General features: G+C 41.1%; 1 protein-coding gene across 3 annotated transcripts in view; it reads left to right on the top strand.

Annotated features, from left to right (window-relative positions):
- Window positions 1-23255, top strand: part of LOC119025569 (aryl hydrocarbon receptor-like) — a 31651-nt gene extending 8396 nt beyond the window's left edge. For all 3 annotated transcript variants that reach the window (XM_037109240.1, XM_037109239.1, XM_037109241.1), the window contains 9 exons: window positions 602-792; window positions 14324-14430; window positions 16650-16739; window positions 17855-17969; window positions 18107-18234; window positions 18402-18595; window positions 18842-18951; window positions 20682-20823; window positions 20971-23255. In XM_037109240.1, coding sequence (XP_036965135.1) covers window positions 602-792; window positions 14324-14430; window positions 16650-16739; window positions 17855-17969; window positions 18107-18234; window positions 18402-18595; window positions 18842-18951; window positions 20682-20823; window positions 20971-22801 — 2908 coding nt within the window. In that variant the 3' untranslated portion in view covers window positions 22802-23255. The remainder of the gene's footprint in view (window positions 1-601; window positions 793-14323; window positions 14431-16649; window positions 16740-17854; window positions 17970-18106; window positions 18235-18401; window positions 18596-18841; window positions 18952-20681; window positions 20824-20970) is intronic.
- Window positions 23256-24558: the final 1303 nt, after the last annotated feature.

Genomic DNA, 24558 nt, shown 5'->3' with positions numbered 1-24558 from the left:
TAAGGCAAGGACTGAACTGACTTTAACAGATAACATTGCCTAAGATACTTTATTGATTTGTTTTGGAAGAGGGTTCCTTCAGGACCGATTTGAGGTACTATCTTTTTTTGTTGTTTGTTGTTAAAATCACTAAAGGGTGGTATTTTTGGTCGAACTCTGGAATCTTTGTTTTTTGGTAATGATTTGAACTACTACTATTTTATTAAGTAGATTAATTAATTTAGTAATTAAGTAAAATTGATTTGATTTGATAGTGGTCAGTGCTTATGTTTTTTATTTTAAAGAATCAAATTGATCCAAACGCCGGATTTGGGAAGTATGAATACCTGAACTGAAGTATTCATCAGTCTCATTTATGACTGCTTCTTTTTTGCTCCCTGAGAGGGGTCAAAGCTGTTTGGAACATTGCTTAGAATATAGCTTACGTTTAATAGGCATGTATCATACTGCACCCAACAACAGATGGCATGCTGTGGCAGGGCCGGTTAGCCAGGCCTGAACTGAATCACTTGTGGTCTACAGTCTTCATCACAGGCTTTCACAATCAGCACAATTAACATTTGAGTAACCAGCTATGTTTTTATTTCTTTTTACTCCACAGTAAGAAGCTCTCTGATGGTAATGAAGTCGTTAAATCAAACCCGTCAAAACGCCACCGGGATCGGCTGAATGGGGAGCTCGACCGGCTCACGGAGCTCTTGCCTTTTTCTGAGGACATCCGCTCTCGTCTGGACAAACTGTCTGTCCTTCGTCTCAGCGTGGGATACCTGAGAGTGAAGAGCCACTTCAAAGGTGAGGACCAGCGTCTGTCAGATACCAGCTTACTGTATAATTGTGTCTCCCTGAATTTCCCTCATGTAGCCATTTCAAAATTATTTCAACACTGGCTACCATCATGAACCTGGGACACCAGTTTTTACGGCACCCTCACCTTTTGTTGTCCTTATGGTTGCCTTTTTAGTTTAGTTTTAAGGCGTGTGCAGTGTTTCAGTCTTTTTAAATCCACTCCTCTTGAGAACCTAAGAATTAGGACTATATGGATTAAGACATACATGTACATTCAGTCAATCTTCAATAGACTGAGTTACAAAGAATTCAAGTTTGTTAAGTAGGAAAGCACAATTTTGGAAACTGGGCCAGCACCTACAATCATTAAATCTCAAACTTACTTGAGATGAACAATGTGAACGTGCCGCCATACACCCGACAGACAAGACAGGAATGAGAAGCATGCAGTAATCTTGTTTTAGGAAACAACGCATCCTAAATACTTGGAATCTTACTCCACCCTCTCTAAAAGCAGACCAGCACTAGTCACTTTGAAAAAAAACATTATATTTTAGTTTTTTTAAGCCCTCATAAATTGATTACACTTGCAGGCACGCTGGCTTTCAAAATCCAATGATATCATGTGTGAGTCAGTTATATGTGAATCATGCATATGATTTCTCCACCTCCCACTGATGATAGTTGTCTTTGAGTTGCACAGACATTTTAACTGATGTGTTAGCAGATGGGCCGCTGAGTAAGTTGCCTGGTTGCCTGCGGCTTCACTGAGGTCGTTATCTGTCTTTCCTCTATTGCTTTTTAAAAATGTTTTCTCTGCATTATTTTGCACATGTGACTTCTAATAGTGGATCTGTTGCACTTGTCCTGTCTCCGTCAACAAAAACCTTCATGAATTACTGATGGAGTAGTGACTCACTGCTGTCCACAAAAATACAAATGAAATAGCTTGAAATATAGCGAATGTGTGTCAGTTAAGATTTGCACTGAAGTGGTCTAGTTGCACAAAATGTATTCCAGCATAAAGATACTATCAGGACCTTTATTGTCTTATGCATTTTCTGTTTTTATTACTTGATAAACATAATGAAAGAAAGACCTTTTAAAAGGCTTCAGACTGTATTTATCTTCTTAGCCAAGTGGTTAGCAGTGTGAACATCCAGTATGAAAGAACACGGTACATGCAGTCACGGGAGTTGTGACATTCCAGCGCAGCTTGTTCTCACACCCTTTTGCCTACTTTTTTTGCTATACAGGTGAGATGGACTGAAGTAGCATAGTTACACTGTCACTGTATAATAAACTTCCCTCTGGCTTTGGGGAAATTACATTGCACCTACATGGTCATGTAGGTTTAAAAATGGCAGGCACATTATTGACGCATTAGTATCTTGAGGCAGCAGAAAGTGACTGCTGTAGATAGTAGTTAGTGATGCAGTATTAGCCAGCTAATTAAAGGCACATTATTCAGATGCCTCCCTTAATGGAGAAGTGCATTTCTGCTGCTGGGGAATAACTGCAGGTAATGTCGTTAATATGTTCTTCAATAAAGATGTGTTATTTCACCCACCACCACTATTAATCAGAATGATCCTTTTTTATGCCCCACTCTATCCACTAACTAAGATGCACATATTACTTACACACACATCAGCACCTGTCCTCCTCAGTTAAATATCAGAACCTCACTTGAGGGTTGGAGGGTGATGAGCTGGGGAAACACTGTCAGAGCTGCGGAGGCAGGTAGCCGATGGGACCGCGGTTATGTCTATGTTTATGTCAGACAAAAATGTACCATGCAGTCCCAGAAACAATGGCACTTTTTCAGCTTAACTATGATTGCACTATTTTATAACTTAACACATTGTGTGCCTTTGTTTACATTTCAATTCGAACTAGAACTTCCTTAACGTTTTTGAATTTAGAAATTATCAACAGGTACTCCTAATGACTTATTTGTTTATTACTACTTATTACTGAATCGATATCAAAGCATTTAAATCAATATTGAATCGAATCGATATTGAATCAAATTGCGACGTAAAGAATCGAAATCAAATCGAATTGTGAGGTTCTTAACAATACCCAGCCCTATCCCTGAGTGTTACTGTTTAAATAGCAATGCATCGGGTCCTGGCTCACCCGGCTTTGAAAGGGAATGGATGATGACACTCCCATTGTTTTAATTTATGTTATGCCCTAAACACACTTTTAACTAATTAAGAGTCTAAATACACCCCGATTCACCTTACTTTACAACCATTATACCATTGGACACGCCTTAAATGTACTTGTGCCACACACTTAATGACTGTGTGCCATAGATTGTTTTAATAGGGCCCCATGTGTTTTATCAGGAGCAACAAAAGTTTGTCAGCTTATATCTCTCTATGCCTTTTGACAGGTACAGTACCCGCTCAGATCAAGACCGTTATCCATGCTAATAGATAGTTCTGAAATATTTTTTAAAAAAGGGTAGGTTTTACATGGCTTGCTTTGACTGCATTATGTATGGACAGGCAGCACAAATATCAGTGGAGTCATGTCACACTCCTGTCAAACACCTGTGGCCAGGTGTAAAATTATTTTTAAACACTGGAATGAGAACATGACAATGCTTTTTCCTAATATTACGGATTTAAAATGCCCTTTTTTTCACTAGAACTTACGGCCACGGTGAGTCAAACCATTCCGCGCTGATTTGCCTTCCCACTAGCAGTTTTACTGCACTGAGTAGGGCCAAGCTGCTGCTGCCCCACCTCCAATCAGGCCGCGGTGACGACTCGCGACTGCAGCCAATCCGTAACAAGCCTCCGTCTCCTCCTGAAATCGATACTCAACTCATGTCTGTGCAAGAAACCAGAAAGAAAGATGTTTTTAAAAGTCAGTGTGTTGAGCTCTCCGTACTTTTGTAGCTTCTAACTGAATCTTTTTAGTCTCTATCGTCCTGTAATGCTGCTGGATAATAAAAGTTTTTAAATGACCAAGTGACGGGGGCTTTTATTGTGAAGAAGTTACAGGAAATGAAATGTGTTTGGTACTGAATTAGCGGACACACTTAGCGGGATTGGGACAAGCGCGTCAATGGTTTAAGCAGGTAGCCCATTTTTCCTCTTTGTGCAGCTTCATACAATGCAGACATCATCCTCCAGGTTCTCAGTGTTTATGCCTTTGCTAGTCTCACTGACACTTACTCTCTCTTACTATGCCTCTCCCTTCAGTTCCTTTGACATCAGCAGTGATCAGGCACACTGAAAAAATGGTCTGTGCCCTGTAGCAGTGAAGGCAAGGTTCAAAATCACATGCCACATCACACTGCCAATGTGCAGCCTATCACCTTGTGCTGCTCTGTAACTATCTCCACTCACCATAGACCAGTTTACGAGTTTATATAATTTTTTTGTCTCAGTGTGTAATAAGAAGTTCTCTTCTACAGACACACGGTGTGATTAAATGGTCTGCTTCTCATTGATTTGTGCATACACATAAGATTATCCAAGTCAGACAGCACCACTAAAATGAGTCACTTCTAGGATTATTCCATTAATATTTCAGGTAGGCAGGTAATGTAGGCATTCATTTTTAGAAGGAGAATGTGTGAATTAAAAACCAAAACCGTATCTCTGGTTCTGCTCTATCAATTTGAATGATTTGTTTTTTTTAAACCATCCATAATGTCTTACAGTCTTATAGGAGTACAGTGCTAAACTAGTGGACCACTTTTCAAAACCTGGTCGCTACTTTACCCTCAACACAATGAGCCACTGATTGACATCACTGGAGGTAATTTATCAGATTACATGCATTGCAGCCTTCTCTGTAAACACAAAAGACCTTGTACTATTTATTTATTTTATTTTCGTTACAAATACAGTAGTACTCCTCAAGACCTGTGAAAACACTGTAAGGTGTAAAATTGCTAGAATTGAAAATCCTTCATCCCACGAGTGAAACATGAAAAATAATTGTCTTTTAATATGTCATGTTACCTTTCGGGGGTACATCTGGTACAGGAGGCCAGATCCAGATATGTGTTGTGATACTGGCTCGGATCGGTTCCATAATAAAGTGAATTTGATTTGTTATTAATCAGAAAGTGCACTGTAATGATTAATATAGTAAATAACTATATGATATGGTCTACAGAGGCAGGATCAAATGATGAGGAAAGCTCAGTGGAGAATGACTGGTATCAAAAAATATATAGTTTCAAAGTCATGATAGCCTGAGTCATCATCTTATCACTCTTATCAGAAAAGCCAGGGTTGGAGGAGCAAAGTCCTGACAAGTTTAAAGCCCTCCACCCTCTATACACACATATATTACCAAATCAGCAGACAGTTCACCCAAAATAAGCCTCGGTGAGAAAGTGCAGAAAGCAAACACACACATTTACAGATACACACAGCACAGCTGTGCAGAATGATAAGCTCTAAACTTCCTCAGACTTGGTGTCAATCATATCAAGTTGAATGAGTTGATGAATTTGCAAAATGAGATGATGGCTGTATACATCAGTGGATTTCCAAACATGGTCTTTAGTTAATGTCTGCTCTTAGGGTTTGTCTCAGTCAAAACATAAGCCTGGGATGGGTTTTCAAGTGTGGACATGTCTAGAGTCATGATAAGGATCCCATAAATCGTTAGGTGGAAGAAAAAGCACCAGAGAAATGAGCAAACATAAGCAATTTGAGGGGAAGCGAGGGAGATTTAAAGACCCGATAATGAAACAAGCTATTTATGGCAGCCTTGAAATGGCAGATCTCTCTGAGTAAGCTGCACTGTTCGCCTCATTGCGTGACTTTATGAGGCAGTGCTGGATATTTTGAAAGGCTTGTGGCTCACTGCTGCTGACATATTTGTGTGACGCTGTTAGAAATTTGAGAAAAATGTGGACTGGCTTTCCAAGCTCATTGAAAACATCCAGGGCCTGTTAGCAATCATAGTTGATGTGGTAACACCGTATCATGTATTATGATTTGATATAATTTGGTATTTGGGATATCTGAACCATATAAGTATAAACCCATACACATAACACGAGAGAATGAAAAGCTTTAGAAAAACATTTAAACATTTTGTCCTGGCAAGAATGTTCAACTTGGATGAGAGTGTCTGTGTGGGGAAGCCCAGTCTTGTTTGATACTGATCCTAGTGGGCTCGTTATGAGGGTATTTTTTGGAAGGTGCGTGTTTTACTTATACGCACCCTTATTAAAACCTCAGCATAATTCAGCTGTCAACCCTGCACCATTATATGCAAGAGGGGAACATCTTACAGGGGTGACAGAAGTTGCCTGTTGGATCTTGATTCCTGACTCGCCTTTCAGTATATCGTGAGAATGCAAGCAACCACTGGGAGACAGATTTAATCATGTTTTCATTTTTTCCAATTTCCCTCCTCTGGAAGATTTGTGCTCTCCAACTTTAACCACAGTGCTACATCTCCCCTTCATATCCAAACTCCTCTTTTCTGGATTCCCTCGTTGGCCGGGGCTGAGCTCGCCCACCAAGGCATTCTGTGACATTTAGAGTCTTCCAAAAATGCTGTTGTTTGTTTATGCGTCGAACCAAAATCAGCCGTCGTCCCACTCTTAGTTTGGTTTAGGGATCAGAAACACAGCTGATGTACTATTACATTCATTCAAGGACTACGATTCAGATCTGTTGGAGTTCGGAAGGAATTTGAATATATAAACAGTGATTGTCCAGGAAAGAAAATTAGCTTTTAGTGTTCATTGTAATTTGCATGACCAGACGTCAAACATTTAAATTAGTCTCATCTATAAATAGTTTTAACATCCAAGTAGTTAATTCAATTTCCAAGTTTTACCCCCACCCCTTGTTTTTGACTGCCTCTCAGAACAGTGTTACAAGGAGTGGTTGTTTAGATCTCCCCCTGTGAAATGTGACAATCCTTAAAGACCCTCATACATCATCAGATGTCTTTGATGGCGTATGTAAACAGGCTCGACTGAACATGTCCGGTATGGCGTCTTCAGCTGTGGTGATTGCTCTTGCGTTTCTGTGGCAACCCTGATGTTATCGCATTTCATTTGACATATATCTGATGGAGACACAATTTGTAATGAATTCATACATTCACTTTTTAAGTCATCAAATTAAAGATTACAATGCTTCATTCAACACATCCCCATACCTAAACTGATTAGGTCAATTGTCACCTGTCATGTGTCACTGTTCGCAAAAAAAAAACCCCAAAACCATTAGCAACCCTGCCAAATCTGCACTGATATCAGAGAAGCCGTATCAACTGCAGCTTCCTTACTGCTAGACTCAAAACGTAAAAAGATATGAAAGACTTTTGACACTTTTCAATGTTGCGCTCCCCCCCTTTGATGGCGTGTGGGAGTGTCATGAAGAAATTAGCAGTAACAATGTAACATTAGCCAGGTATATTGTTAACTACCAAGATATCAGCAAACTGGTAGTGTTGAAGAAGTGTCATGAAGAAAATACTACAATACACAAAGACAATGGAGAGCTCATATCCCTAATTTTATTTGTCCATTTGGAGGGCCATGTGGCCCCAACCCCTCACCATACTCTACTGTCCCAACAAAAATCAGGACATGCTACACCTATGAGTGAGGGCGCAAAACAGATGGGTAGGACTCAGTTGGAGGGGCAACGGGCGCACTGGGGTCGGGCCATAGTATGTGATGCGTCAGCGCTAACGTTAATCATCTTGTTGGGGGCAAAGTTGGTTTTCCCACCTCAAACTCGAGCCATGATTCCATTGCTTTGACTGACTGAATGATAAGAATCATTTTTGCAATATGACATACAAGGCATGCCTAACACCACAACAAGTGCCCGTCCAAAACTGTTGACATTACTTTTCAGGCAGATAAAAGGAGTCCAGACAGACAAAAATAGCTCAGTGTTGATTAGACAAACAGATGCCCCCAGACTCCACCACCACCACCACATTGTATCTTGAATAGCATATAATCACTGTTTGTTTTGATAATCAAGGTCTGCTCGTGGGTTTTGTTCTGCAGCACACAGACCTTTTAAACCCACTGGGCTTGCTGAAGGTGTTTTGGGACCCTAAACAAGCTGTGATAACAAACACAGCAACAGTGAAGTACAACAGATGACAATTAAGTCAGAGAAAAAACTAACTACCCTAACTACCTAGTGCAACTGACTGTTCCACAGTGTCATTGTAAAATGATTTTGTTAACTTGTTATTTTAGCACAAAATCACAATATTTTGCAATAACACTGCCAACCAACCATCCAGCCACTTCCTATGTAAATTTATTATGCATAATAAGTCTTGGCCTGGCTGTACAAACCTCTGTTTTCTATCCAAAGCTGCTCTTTCTTTCTTTTCCTTGATATGCCTAGATGACACTTTTGTCTTGTTGTGGAAAAAAAACGAGGCTTTTTCCTTCCCCTGCAGTCATGGAAGTAAACTCTGACATTAATCAAAGGAGTAATGGAAGGTTGAACCTATGGACTGAGTGACCCAGCTCATTGGCTGCTATTTGTTGCAAGCACTGCCCTTTCCTGCACATCTGCGTGAGAACAGAGATCTCTGTACAGGATCTACTGGAACTAAATGTTTTCAAATCAAGATAATATTCCCCTATGCATTGCTGGCATGCTTTATACTCTCGCTGACTCTGGCAGACTTCCAGCCGTGACAGCATTTCCTTTTTTTCTCTCTTTAGTTTCAGCGTGTCTGAACTCTACCACAGGCATATGCTTTCAAGTAGACACCTTGTGTATAGGTTATTTTAGTTCAACTTAAACTATTCAAAGCTTCAAGCTTGACTGGGCCTACTTTATATGTATGCTGTTTTTCTTTACATTAACTTGTTTCCATGAATGGCCAGAATGGATTGCATGTAGAAAAACTCCAGCCAAGTATGTGGGGTTCCCTTAATTACACCACGATGAAAGGATGTCAAATCCTTTAAATGCTACCTCATTCCCTGAGTGACAGGGATGTTTGCCTGGAGTGAATCTTGCATTAAAGCATGCCCCGCATTTCACCAATCCTATAATGGCCTCTTTTCTGAAACAGGAAGCTAAAGTTCGATGCTGAAAAGTGGCCTCTCTTGGTGTCAGATTACACATTGGCTTGAATAAGAGTTTGAAGGTATTGGAAGAAGCTTTTAGGGGCGGCTGGGAAATGTTTTGGGACTGTGTCTGTACTCTTGAATATGTTAAATGGGATGTTTTAGCCAACATTAAAGAGCCATGAATTGTAAATTACCCAGTGGTACATTCTTTGTCTTGCTCTTTGTTTTGTAGTAATCAGATCCCCCAGGCAAAACTTTGTGCTTTCAACTATTCATGGATGTTGCAGTGTTACCACCACAGAGACCTGAGGTTTTGATTCTTGATAGCAGTACTTCTGGCTAAGTCATGCATTTAAAGAAACACAAGCAGAAAAGCGGCAGTGGCGACTCCTACTGGTTTGGTCAGGGAACCTTCAGTTCTACAACGAAGAGCATGAATCTCATTTGCCTTACGGCCCATGTAATGGCAGCAGATAAAAACAAGCAGTACATGAAACAATACATGATCAAACTAATTATTAACACATACTTTGCAAGCTGAACTAACTCTACTGAATCAGCAGTGTTATCACTGGATAAATTAGTAGAAACAGAAACAGAAACGGAACATACTGTAGCACTGAAGTGAAGACAGTCTCACTGTGGTTATATATTGGTATATGGTATATAGTATATTGTGGTATATGGTTATATATTAAAACAGCTGCTCATCTCAGAGAAAAAGTGAATGAATGGATACAAGTGACCTAAACTGAGTAAAACAAATGCAGTGTCCACCTCTAGAGCAGGCAGATGCTTCTTTCTCAAGCTACCCACATGTGCTGTTCAGAGGTAACCATTTTTAAATGATATAAAATGATTAAAGGATTTTTAAAAATTGCTGTCAGTTTCCTTTCAGTTTACCACTTGTTAATCAATTGGCTTTTTTTTTCTTTTTCAGAAATCCTTTTTGATTTGTTTAGGAAGAGAGTTTAATCGGGACAGGAATTTTGCAACAACCTGAAATCTTACCTCATTTCATCTCATCTCAGTTCATTGTAAAATCCCCAAAGTTTTTTTAAAGATATTTAAGCCCAGCCAATGTATCTTTTGGTCAGTATTAGCAGTGGAAATTGACCTATCACAGCAATCGTATCAGTTTTCAAGAACAGTACAGAAAGCTATGCTTGGGGTGACTTGGATGGTACATTTCCAGCAAAGTTTAGGCAATAAATGTATTGTTAAACTGCAAGAAATGTGTGTATATTGGCTTATGTATCAATACTGAAACTTGTCACTCCATCATATCAGTACTAGCATGGGCCCAAAAAACTGCAGATCGATCAGGCTATAGTAGGTTTTTATTGGCAAATTCTGGTCGTCCTGTTGATTATTTTCTTATTAAACCAGCTCAGTTAGGAGAACCCAAGACACTCTTTTCCTACGGACTGCTGTTTCTCTCAGTAGCGCTGTTTTTAAACACAGTTTTCTTAACTTAGCTTCCTTGGCTAGTCGGCCAGCGTTGTGTTATGCATTTGAGGCTGAACAAAGCTAAGTGACGGACATGTGGTGCGGTGATGGAGGCGCATTTAAACCAGGCAGATGGATGTATGTCAGTGGTTATGGGAGATAGTTTCCTCTGCAGGGCGGGACAGTTGGACATTCATGTCAGAGCAACGGTGGGGAAACAGCGGCGGCCACAGTGGTGAGCTAATACACAACTGCTGTCTTACGACAACACTGAGGGGACACGCTGCCTCAGATTCATGAAAAACGATGCCATCGTCCATCTTAATACAGTGTTTCACTGTAGACATTATCATATGCCAATTCATCAGACATCACCCAACCCTAAATTGCATAGCTGTCAGCTGTCAAAAAAGTTGTTTTAAATAGAGGCATGAAATTACAGTAAAGAAACTAAATAATCAATACAAGCCATGGATTTGCAGTTACGTAACATCTCTGTCAACAATATAAAAAATATGTTGTGCTGTTGTTGGTCACATGTGAGCATCCCTCTCCTGCCCAGTGTGTATGTTTGATGTCGGTGGGAATCTGTGTTTTCCTTCTGTCACTGCCTCCCACACACTCACAGGAATGTCTTTCCAACCTCTGGTCAAGCTCTGGCCAAGAATCATCAAACATATTTCTCCTCAGCATTGACAACTGTAAGTGCACTGCAAGTGCACAAGTCTGCTGCAGCGTAAGCTGTTACGCTGGAAGCAGCTGAAAAGAATGGGGAGGGAGAACAAGATTCCACCACTGGGGAAGAGAGCTAGCATGAAAACAAACAGACGGCCACAAAGAGGCCCTGTTACTCACGCAAACACTGGAGAGAGCAAAACAATACAATGTTAGGGATATGGTGGATGATCCAGCTATGGAATTGAAGCAGCATGGTCTTCATTTAACTGTCTGTGTTTTGCTGGAGCAGTAAAAATTCATGGTGTGTGTGAACATATGGATTCATTGCTAATATGATTTTAATTTCCGTCTGATAGTGTGCCTTTGATGAATGCTACTGATTTATTTCCTGCACTGGCTGCACATGTAACTCGTGTTCATGCTACCAGTGGCTCTTTGCATGGATTGCATTGTTTGTCAGGCCTGCAGCTTTGTGTGGTGTGGATTGTCTGGCTGTGCAGGTTTGAGTGTTTGCGTAAAAACTCAATTCTGGCTGGCTCTATGTGTCTGGGTTTAAAGGGGGAGTGTTCAGGGGCCCCCTCCCTCCTTAAAGAAGTTGCGTGACAGGACTGTACGGATGGGTTGGGAGAGGCCATATCCTGGGATTTTCCTGTAGTGGCCTTCCAGATAAGGGAAGCGCTCTTGTCAGCTATTGCTTACAAAAAGCCCCCAGGGGCAGATGCACGAGGGCTGAGTGTGTTTGTGTGTGTTATTTCTGTGTGTGTGTTCTGTGTGTGCAGCTATGCAGGCTGCCAGATTCAGTTCTGCAGCAATGAGAAAACCTGTCTTCTGGTGGGGGACCAACAAACAAAGCTCGAGCCATGCCAAATAGCTAACTGTGCTTTTTTTCTGCACAACCCCATACAATCCCATTTCTAATTTCTACCCCTTGTTTTTGACTGCCACCTTGCCCCTCAGAAGAGAGTTACAAGGGGTATTGTTTGAAATCTCTCTTTATGAAATGGAAGAGACCTTAAAAACCCTCATATGTCATCAGTAGTTGGTGAAGGCGTTTATGTAAACAAACGCGACTGGACATTTCCAACATAGCGCCTTCAGTTGTGGTGATTTCTCTTGTCTCAACCATGGCAACCCTTCTGTTATCACAATGCCATTTGGCATTTTTCTGATTGAGATAACAAAAAAAAAGTTAAGACCCTCACAATTCATTCACAACTTACTCTTCAACACTGCTTCATTACTTGGACACTAGTGGTACTTTATAGGCTAGCATTACTACCCTGCCAGTGTGCACTGATATAAGAGGAGCAGCACAAACTGCGACATCTTCACTGCTGGACTTAATATACGTTTCAGGTGTCTTGTGTCTTCAAAGGAGGGGGACACACATTGAAACTATGTATGCACAAATCAACAACATCAGTAATAATATAATGTTGGCTGGCTAGCTAGTTAGCTACCGAGACATTAGCAAACTAGTAGTGATTGTTTTAAACGACCATAATAGATGACAAACAGTCCTCATAGCCCCTTTGGTTTGAAGTGTGCCTCTGAAAAAACCCCTGTATCCCGACAAGAATCAGGACACCCTATCTTGAGATGTAGATATGCAAAACAGGGGTGTGGTGCTAAGGGGTAAGGGGTAAAGGGGTGTTCATAAAATAGTCATGTCTTGTATACTAGTTTTATAATAAATCTATTAATGTGAATTTGAAGCTTGTAATTAGTGAGTTGCTGCTACAGTGATGTACAAATGCTTTTTTTCAGCTTGCTGTTTGTTTGCCACAGCTGACCTTCATTTTATTTGCAAACTGTTGCATCATTTTCTGGCTTAAACCTTGCAACTCAAGCATGCTCACTATCAACATGCATAATTATACCCAAGTTACCACGCAATAGGAACTGCCCTGAATTTGAGAAGCAGTCTACACATGTCATCTTGGGCAGCTCAGAAAATGTTGATGAACAGTGAGCTAGACCTGAGTGACTAGTCGTCGGGTGTTTCATACAAGGCACTTGCATAAGATACAAAAGCTAAATCCAAAGTAAACAGTGGAAGGGAATAGCTGAATGTGAGGTAGGCTCTTATTCTGTTGGGAAATGCCAGGCACTTGTGCAACTATAATGCCAGCTGATGCAACTTCTACCTACACTGGCAGTTTAGTTGTCTGCTTGCAAGAAAGGACCTCACACGTCTCCCTGATACACAAACACAACAGAGCCGTTGCCAAGTTTTTTTTTTAAACCCTTACCTGAAAACGGTTGTCTTAACTGGTTTTCTCCTCTCAGCAGCTCGGGTGAATGCTGGTAGTGTCCAATGGCTTCATGTTCTTTAAGTCACAGGACCTTTTTAAATGGTACAGATGAAGCCCTCACTTGAGAAGTCTGAGTACAGTCACACATGTGGTTGGTGGACATTAGTGGCCTAATCACATTAACAGAATCCACAGAGTTTATATCACCCAGACTTTGGAGAGTTATCTGTGTTTATCTCACACTTCAACATGTCGAGGCAAATGAGACAAGTCACGTCCTCAGCCATCAAATAGTTTTTACTGCGTCATGAGTAATCCAACAAGCCACATACTGAAATGTGCATCCTAGATGTGTAAAAGAGAGGCATGATGCAGCATTTGATGCTACTGTCATGTGACAAGTAAACTATATAAAAGACCAGTTATTTGTTCCCCTCATGCTGCGTGTACACTTGCACTTGCGAGCCCAGAGACCGCTCATTCACTAAAACCAACAACAATCCTTGTTTGATTTCTGATTTTGTTCCCGCTAAGTAAAACGTTTAACACTTTACTGCAGTAATTTGTGACTTAATAATACCATTACATAATTAATTTCAGTGTAATTGCAATACAGACATTTCAGACATGGTTAAATAACTTCTAAGTGATTATTGCTCTGTACTTTGTTGTAGTGAGATGACAGTGAGCCATCATTCGTCCTGGTTGGGAGTGTATTTTCAGTAGTCCATGATATTTTTATATAAGTAGTCTAGACCTAGTCTAGCGAGGTAAGAAGACAAACCAGTTTAGCTTTATTTTCTGAAACAAGATCATTCAAACCAAATAAAATGTAATCTTCATTATATTACCCAAACTGTCTCTGTCAAGTGTAGATTTTACCCATGCTAATGCATGGTACAACTTTGACCGAGTCCATTTATGACAATGGATTGTACATGCAGCCTTTTAGATAATGTGGATTTGTGTACAGTTGATTTCCAACACAAGTTCGAGTGATGATGGAGCGTACCCAGATCACAGCAATAACTGTGTCTTGGTGAAACTGGTAAACAAAATAATCGTTGACACCTCCTCTGTCTTGTCCCCCTCTGTGCAGCGACCATGAAGACCAGTAACGGCAGTGGGTTGTTTTCCGGAGTGAAAGGGCACAACGGGAACAACATGGACATCATGGGCTTCTCTGAAGGGGACCTACTGCTCCAGGTATGAGTGCATCTATTCAGACACTTGTACAACACACTTGGTACAATGTACCTCAAAGGCTCATGTTACAACTAACATTTGTGATACATTTATTATTTATTTGTATTATTTACATTTTTTGTTTGTGTTTTTACAGCAAGCGGCAAAAACATGCAAAAACATGCAAATAAGATGGTTCAGAATAAGAATGATGATGTATTCCTCTTTGAAAATATGTAATACTGTAAAACATCTTGGTAATGAGCAGCACGTGTCACACTACTGATGCTTTTAGTTGTTTATGTGTCATTACTGAGTTCACCTGAGTTCAACTTGAAAAGTGGCCAGATTAATGAGACTCTAACTTGTTCAGTGTTCCGCCCTTATAACAATATGCAAGTGCCAACAAAAACCACATGGTGCCCATCCCATGAGTCCAGCTGAACCTGCCTTTAGTCCTTTACATGACTGGTTGTTGTAGCACATTTAATCTATTCACATAAGGCAGCAGTCACAGAAAGTCATCATTCAGAGAAAATCCTTCCCACAACTTCACTGCCACACACTTCCAAACTACAACATAACACACATGCCTTCAATAAAAATGTGCCAAATAAGGTTGAATAAGATGAAGCTTCAGGGAAAATTTTGTCAAATAATATGCAAAGTTCATAATGCATGCTGCAAAGTGCATTTAAAATAAGATTTGATTTGGTGTCAAATCACTATTATAATATATTCAATACTTTTTGTATAATAATGGACATTAGAGATTAAACTGTGCTCAAATTTGAGTGTTATCTAACTTTAAGACCAATTAACTGGTCTAATTTTAAACTTTAGTTTAAATGGCAGGAACATTTGATGTTAAGAACATCCCCAGTAGTTACACACACTAAATATAATTTCAGTGTAAACAGCCTTGAAGGAATCACTTATCCTTCAAAGCTAAGCACTGTCCACTGGATTTAGGCTGTGGTCAGGAGTCAAAAGGCACATCACACAACATGCATTTACCCACGCAGATGGACTTCCAACACAGGATAAAGCTGTGTAGCTATGCGAGAGGCAGCTCACCTAAACATTAAAATAAGCAAAGAGCACAATCTCACAGCAGAAGCAGATAACCAGAGTACTAGTTCAAGCCAGTAGTGTAAATACACCTTTTAACAGTGACGGTGAGAGTTACAATGAATACAAAGTCCCACAGCCTGATTGATAAGTGAACAGCCTGAGGCTAGCAGGTGCCATTAGACATTGTGTATTTGTGTGCTAGGTGTGTTTTTTAGAGCTAATCCAGCTCAACACACTCAGGAGGAAGTTTTGACAGGTGAGGCTGCTTGTGGCGGCACTTCTTGCCAAAGCTTGGCCACGCTTTGTTGTTCTCAACAAAACCTGTGCCTGTCAAATGCCCTGCACTTTGTTTATTATACATGGGTACATTTCACACTTTGTTTTGCATTGTGATCACAACTAGCAGTGATTATGCAATACAAATGTAATACAAAGGGCCATTGAGAAGCAGCAGCTGTTGAAATTATTTTTGGATCATAAATAAATAGCAGGATTTACAATTCAGTGTTCCCTGCAAAGCATCAACAAGTAGCAATTTCAAGTTAAAGCCCTTGTGATTTTGCCAGATTCTGATTTAATTTGTTCTCTGGTGAAAGTTGAATCTCAAAAATGGTACTCATAAGTCGAGCCTGTAGTTTCGGCATATTCTGAGCTGTCCTGCTCTGCTTAACTGCTCTCTGGGAACAGCAAACACTACAGCTTCACAGTACATGTAAAATAAACTGCAGAATGTGTTGATGAAAATATTTGTTCCTCACACCCTTCCACGTGACTCTAGTAGCCTCACACACTGATAAAAAGTTGTGAATATGAACAATGTGCAATAATATTATTAGTAGAGTAAACTTTCAACATCTTAGTCATTGTGGTCCCTTTTAAAAAGAATTACCTGTACCAATCTATGCTATGAAGAAGGCCATTTCAACCAAACATAAGTCAAAGCAAAAATTAGGTAGTTTCTTATTAAGTAATGATTTATTTCAAACGTGTCTGCGCCCTATAGCATGTGTTTATCGTTGTGCCATTATGTGATTGTGTCTTTTATGTATGTGCTCGCCTCCTCTGCCTGAATGTATCAGCAACATACCTGTCATGTGTACATTTACTATAAAGGTACTTTAAGGTACCCTGTGTGAGTGCTGACTGACTCGTTGTTCCTTGTGCAGGCGTTGAACGGGTTTGTGATCGTGGTCACCTCAGAGGGATTGGTGTTTTATGTCTCCTCTACAATCAAGGACTTCCTGGGCTTCCATCAGGTGAGATTCTGGCCTTCAGACCATCTTAAAGTTATATTGGATACAATATGTACTTAGTGTCAACAACACATTATTTGACCAATTGGTATTTTCCTCCTTTTGCTGTCAACAGCATGTTGTTCATCATAGATGTTAAGTTGGTTTGGAGAAAAGGCAGTCATCAGATGATTCAGTGGCCCCCTTTGTGGTCAGTTTGGAAGCATGTGCATCAGGAGCATGTCTTTAAAACCTTACTACAATGTTGCAGTATAAACCAGAATATTAGAGGGTAATGCCATTAAATGAATAAAGTATTATATCTGCCAATGCACCATCAGTGCCGAAATTTCATTGGCTGCCTTTCCTTTTTTGGAAAATTAAATAGTTTATCTGAGAAAAGGACCAAAAAAGGCAATATTCAAGTGCAGAGTATGTATTTGAAAGCAGAGGGAACTTTCTACAGCAGGGTTACCTAAACTCAAATTCAGTGGCTAGGCAACAGAGTAAGAGCAAACACCTGTCAGACTGTAATGTTTTGTTAAGATGCAGAATGGTCAAAGAAAGATCAAAGACCAAATATCACTTTTGCCTGTGGAAAATAAAAAAGTATAAACATTATTAATTATTTATTTGTGAGACTCATCTAACGGGCTGTGGGTCCCACTTTGGCCAGCCTGTTCTAAAGGGAGAAACAGCAGGAGTTCTCAAGAATTCATTATTTATCAGACTTTTGATTTGTCTGCCTATCCATCCCTCTGTCCAATTTAAGGTTAATTTGTTTCTGTAAAAAGGTCAGTGACCAGCACATCCAGAGAGGAGTCTTCATTAGTTTAAACACTATCACCCTCCTCTGGATTTGTAATGAACTGCATTAGACATGAGCTTCTGTGCTTCCACTACCTGCTATGAAACGATCTCACCCTCTTCCATGTAAATGTAAATGTACAAGTAGTGTAATCAGTAATGTATTGCCCTAATCAGACGGTAAAATTGTAAAGGTGCTAATCACTTTCAAATGAAAGTATATATATTAGTATATGATATATTGAATGTAATGCAATAGATAAATACCCCTCAGTTAGTCTTTCTGAATGACTTGACGTTTTGAAGTGTTGTCTTCTCTCTTCTACCAACAGTCAGATGTGGTTCATCAGAGCGTGTTTGAGCTCATCCATACTGATGACAGGGCGTTGTTCAGACAGCAGCTTCACTTTGCTCTAAACCCACCGACTGTCAGTGCAGGAGGAGATGGTAAGAACTGTGAATGAAAATTGCCTCATTTTTTTCTGAGTCAGTCTCATCATCTCTGTTTTGAACAGGGTCAGTGGTTCATTGTTCAGTTGAATGGTTCTGATAATGAAATATGGTATCTCTACCTGTGTTCTTAGTCCTGCAGGCTTGTGGTAGTACAGTGATGTACTCTCCTGAGCAGCTACCCCCAGAGAATTCCTCCTTTCTGGAGAGGAGCTTTGCGTGTCGCTTCCGCTGCCTCCTGGACAACTCCTCTGGCTTTCTGGTCGGTACAATGTTTTAAATATTGTCATAAAACAGCTTACCTTCACTGGAACTGAAACGCTTATCTGATAAATATCTTTTGAACTGTTTTGTGTCGTTCAGCTGTTTCCATGCAAAGCCCTTTGAAATCTCCCTGGTTACTCATCTCATGTGTTCATACCAAACCAGGCTCTGAAGTTCCAGGGGAGACTGAAGTACATTCATGGCCATAGGGTCAATGGGACCTGTAACAAACCTCAGCTGGCACTATTTGCCATTGCTATGCCTGTCCAGCCTCCAACCATTGTGGAGATCAGAGCAAAAATGCTCCTCTTTCAGAGCAAGCACAAGCTGGACTTCACTCCCATGGGCATCGATAGCAGGTGCTACAAATTCTTCAATTCTTCCTTTTTATGTATTCGTTTGTCAAGAGAATTCTTTATACAGGTGATCAAAACTGTCATTTTTGAAATAAACCGTGCAGCAGAGAATTCCAGATGCTCCTTCCTAAAGCACCATCTTGCAATTCAAGGAGCTTATCACAAAACATTTAACTGTGACTCCTTTCTTCATCGGTTGCTGGCTAACTTAAGTTTGATTTTATTTCTTCTTTTTTTGTCTCTCTGCAGGGGAAAGATTGTACTGGGCTATTCAGAGACTGAACTGTGTATGAAAGGCTCTGGGTACCAATTCATCCATGCAGCTGATATGATGTACTGCGCTGACAGCCACCTGCGCAGTATGTTGGCAATTTATTCACAGTATTTGGTATCTGATGGAAATGCACTTTGCTTATCCCATCTAGAGTTATTTTCTCACTACAAAGGCAGTCCAGTGAAAAATATTTGAACCATTTTCACCTCATTTATGAGATGTTATTAAGCACCCATTAGAAGAGCCACCACCTCCACTGATTAATTTGTCAGTTGAAGAATTAATTAGGAGCAGAAGAATTGATCACAACAAAATGAATCACTCTCATATTATTGAACTAACAGACATGGTTGAAGAATAAGGACTAAACATATATACATATGTACATATATACAACTGGAGTGGATGAATGAATTGTACATATATTTTTACCAGTACTTAACTATTGGCAACAGAATGGATAAATGTTATCAAAGACAGTTCAAATATGCAAAATAAGGAATACTTCACTAAGATCAATGAAAGTAAAAAAACATTTAAGAATCAGCTCTGCATTGACTCTCAGACAAAATGCATGAACATGGTTATTTCCTGCTTTACTGTGGCGATAGATGGTCTGGTCCAGATAATAACCGCTGTACAGTAGGTTCAAAGCAGCTGGTCTCACTTCTTCAGGATGAAGAGTCCAGGCCCAGACAACTGATTTCATTCTTGCATTTTAGATTTAGCCCTAAGTAAAAAAGTGAAAAACAGAAGCCCGTATGCCTATAACACTTGTTGGCTGTATGGTCAAATAGAGGGGCTTCACCACAGAGAAAAAAGCCAAGTGTTAGGACAAGAGGATGAGACAAAAAGAGACAGCGGCGCAGGAGAGAGAGCAAGGATGTATTTTATAGTTTTATTTTATTTATTAATTTTTTCGAAGAGAGAGGATCCTTGGCCCACTTTTACTGATAACTCATTAATTACTATTGCTAATAATATAATAAAACTAGGGCGGCTGTAGCTCAGCGGGTAGAGCAGGTCGACTAGTGATCGGAAGGTCACTGGTTCAAATCCCAGCTCCGGGCAGTGTCCTTGAGTGAGATACTGAACCCCACGTTGCTCATCAGTGATGAGCTGGCGACTTATCCAGGGAGTACCCTGCCCTCGCCCTGACACAAGGCTGGGATTGGCTCCAGCAGCAACACCCCGCAACCCCATGGAAAGGGATAAGCGGTTCGGACAATGACATAATAAAACTAATTCAAGTTATTAATTAAACATAGATAATTATATAATAATAATGGCCGTCCTCTGATTAATCCTTATATCGCTCAGTGTTAATCTAAGGGCCCTGACAACAACAAACCAGTATCAGAGCACTAGCAGTGATAAAAGCGAACAGCTTAGCTGAACAGCCAATCAATTCAGTCATAGGGATTTCTCTCACTAACGGCCTCTGATGCTGATTCAACATGCTCAGTTGGCCAAAAAAGCAGCTGGTAAGATCCGACTAGTGGCAGTGGTGTGGGACACACTGCAACAACTAGGACCACACTTACTGTTGGCTGACACTGGCTGACTGCAGCCCGTCACCCTGGTGTGTCAGGGCTAGATCCCCTTGTATTTTTCACAGTGACATTTTGCCTGCAATTGTGAAGGAACTTGCTCTTTCATGTCACTCAGTGGATGAACAAGTTTTATTTTAATGATGTTATGGTATTATAACGGTATTGTATCATCTCAAGGTTACCTGTAAGAATAGTTCCGACAGATATTTGCTGCCTGCCTCCACACTGATAACATCTTATTGTGTGTTGCTTTCTATCACAGTGATTAAAACAGGAGAGACCGGTCTGATTGTGTTCAGGCTACTGAGTAAGTCAGGTGGCTGGGTGTGGGTGAAGTCCAATGCCAAGCTCATCTACAAAGGAGGAAGACCTGAATTCATCATTGCATATCAGAGAGCTTTGGTGTGAGTATTTGATCCTTTTAAACGTCACTGTCAGACAAATTGTCAACTGGGTCAGGACAAAATGATCACTACTTGTTTATAAATAAGCTTAGTTCTACTCTGATCTTGGTTTTAGTGATGTAACGTATGCTATTTGGCCTGTTTCAGCAACGCTGAGGGGGAGGAATATCTGCGACAGAGGAGGCTGCAGCTTCCCTTCAGCTTCACCACAGGAGAGGCCGTCCTCTACAACACCGGTCCCACAGTGGATATCACACAGTTTCAGTTCAGTGATATGTTCAGTTCCAGTGACGTGCCCAAGGATGAGTCACCGGGCTCTTTGCTGGACTGCTTCCTGAAACAGGATAAATCAGTCTACACCCAGACAGTGGACTCTCCCTTACCTATGGATCATGTGTTCATGGACAGCCAGGCCTTGGTCAGCATTGCCAGTGACGCATGGCAGGAAAACGGGCCCACAGTCCCAACAGGTAACCCTGTTGTAGTGAAGGAGGAGGCCAAACAGGCAGTGATGAATGTGATCGACAACCTGGGGACAATAGCTCAAAATGGTGACCTGTGCTCAGTGTTGGAGAACCTTGACATGGCTGATACAGAGCTGATGGAGTGGGAGAATGCCCTGAAGAGATTAAGTCAGGAGGACGAACGGCAGAACGTCAGTTCTGAGCTGGACAGCATCGTCACCAATGACATATTTGACTATATTGATACTGTTTTGTTCAAGGAGAAGAAAGAAGATTGTCTGAACAGCAGCCCTCCCAGCTGCCTCACAGGAGTCCACCATCATCAGCAGGATCTGTTCACGCAGACTGCCCGGCTGTCAGACACTGGACTCTGTGAGCCGCAGTTGTTTCCGACGCCGAGTCCTGATCATACATACTCTCCAACAAATGGTAGCTACCCACTCCAGCAGAATACAATGACTGGAGCAGTGACTACAGGGACAAGCTTAACAGAGTCTGCTCACACATTGAGCAGCACTCAGAAACTCTCCCATCATGCTCCCCTGATTACTCAGGTGGACACCAACCTGCCCCCTCATCCGGAGCTGCAGGACATTTTCAACATGTCTGTCGAGCTCCTGCAGCTCACCGTCCCCGATGCCCTTGCTCATGATGCCTCAGCCCTGTTTCAGTCCTGTGGGCAGGCACACGGCGGCTGCCCTCAGGGGACTTACAGACAGACACAGTCCAGCCAGCTTCCACTTTGTCCTCAAAACAATTTGCAAGCTCCTGCAATGGCAGCCAACCGACAGCTGCTGCAGAGCTCTGTGAAACAACCAAACAATGTAGTCCCTGGCGCAATGGACATTTTGCCACCCCTGATTCCTTGTAATGACTTTGTTTCTTCCAGCACACCTAATATTCCCATTCCCTTTGCCCCAGGACGTCGACAAGGAAGCCCCCCTTTGGAAACACACAACCACCAGGGTCAGCAGTGGCCACAGAGCCAGCAGCACAAGCTGCTTCATGCTGGCGCCATGCAAAATGGACATGAGCTGGTGCCAGCATGCCACAGCCAAACTTCAGACAGCCAGACATTCCCCCATGCTGGCCATATCCCAAGGACTGTCACTGGACTGAACCACACTCAGCAGGGAGGGCTGGCATGTGGCCAGGCAGTTACTCGTAGCAGCTGCATGTTCGACCAGCACTTTTCTTCCAGTCTAGCAGGAGGGGACGTCCTGGCTCTCTCAGGGTCTTCAGGCCCCAGGGGGACCGACCCACCTCTGGATCAGAGTCCTCCTCAAGGTTCCTGCTACTTCCAGTGGGGCCACAGCGAGCCTGTGGTCGGCACATCAGCCATCAGCCAGGAGAACGCAGACATCAGTCCGCTGACTGCTCCGCCTAGCATGCCCTCCTCAGAACACACATTCAGCCTGCAGCACTACCTGGAGAGCCACAGACAGACACAAGTCAACATGTCCCACTGTGGGCTGAATAACTTCTCCCAACAGTTACATTACAAGAGGACATAAAACGTTAGGGGGGGCAAATTAATGAGAAAGAATTATTTTCAGGCCATAAATAGATATATGATCAGTTAAATTAATCAGTTGGTTTAATCTATACAATGTCAGCATACAGGAACAAATGCCAGTTTCCAAAAGGCCAAAGTCACACATTCAAATCTCTTGTCAAACCCAAAGATAAACTGTCTACTGTGATAGAAAACAAAGAAATGTGGCATTTAAGAAGCTGGAATCACTAAAATAAATTTTCCGTCATCAGTTCTGTAATCCATTAGTGACTAATATGTTTCAGTACTAATTAAATGTCATAAAGACAAAACATTGAAAAACAAAAAAAGAATTCAAAGTGGAATTGTAAACCAGACGTTTACATCAATTATCAGTATCAATATGTTTTATCAGTTGCATTTTCTTTACATTTTTATTATGGCTTCATGATTACTACACGTCAACAATCATCTGTTTTTGAAATATGATAAAACAAAAAAAAACAAACAAAAAACTTGCAAACTTCTACTTCATATTTGCCATGTACGTTCATGTACATGTATCCTCTCTGGTCTGTTCAGCGCGATCGGTGTCTGAACACGAGAATATTTGCCGATCCTCCTTGCGATGCAGCGTAGAGCCAAGCCACGTTATTACCTCTGTTGCAGCAAATCCAGGAGAAGAGCAAAACACAGTATAGTTTGCCTGTATCAGTGCTTATCTTCAGAATATCATGTGTTTTATATCACTGTTTCAATACGTGCTCTTTCTAGTCTGTAATGTTTAACAGCTGTTGGTTGACAGTTTTGAGTGAAGATACACTATGATGATAATAATGAAGTATATAGCCACAAGTGCGTTTAGCAGGATGGGGGTGGAGCCAGAGAGGAGGATTGGTCAAGTAAATCCAAATAGCCAAATGAATATATTTTCCATAAGGAAAAGCAGGCGTCACATCCTTGTTCACTCAGCCAGGAACATTCATTTATTTCCCAAGTATGAATATATAAAAAGAAAAAAAAAAGAATGAACAGGATGTTTGTAATCATTTTGAACTTTGATGCTGACAAAGTGTAGACTTTTCCCACTGAACAGCTGTACCTTCAACGTAATATTATTACTGACAAAATAACCAGTATATATTTTAAATGTAATCCTTAAATGTGGTCGGCGTATGTGTTTGCTGTACTTGTGCTGTTCGTTTCACCAGCATATCGGCTTCGGCTCACCAATATCTCGTATGTGCAGATCGTATCGGCAGAGTGACACGTGTTTGTGCTGCAGTAGAAATGTGATTTTGTGGAGAACCACTTGCGGATGCAGACGTGTCTCACATCTCATCCTGCAGTGGGGAATGCAACGTGTAATGAAATGATGGACTCCTTCACCCCTTTGAAATGGTTCATCCCTTGATACACAGACTTGAAAGGACGCAGTCCCTAAATCTGAACACAGCTGATGAATTGAAACAGCCTCCATGCCTACAACTGTGTGTTGCTCTCTACAAATAACTAAAGTTAAATGAACTATAAATGTACCATTAACAATGAGTATCAAGTGTTACAACTGCACACTTGCCACCCATACACGTTCAGTCACAGATGCAGGTTGACCAACAGCACCCCTCGCCCATTATATTCCTCCCATGTTTTATGATCCTGCATAGGAAGATAAAATATATTGCCACGTACATTTTCTCGCCTTCATGTTGAATAGGCAGCTGGAGAGTGTCATTACAAAATTTCCTGTTTCTGCCTTCTTATATAAGCATCCTT

Source organism: Acanthopagrus latus, chromosome 9, assembly GCF_904848185.1.
Source record: "Acanthopagrus latus isolate v.2019 chromosome 9, fAcaLat1.1, whole genome shotgun sequence".
In the NCBI taxonomy this organism is placed as follows: domain Eukaryota; kingdom Metazoa; phylum Chordata; class Actinopteri; order Spariformes; family Sparidae; genus Acanthopagrus; species Acanthopagrus latus.
Note: the sequence above shows the minus strand (reverse complement) of the source record. Positions and strands in the feature narration are given on the sequence as shown.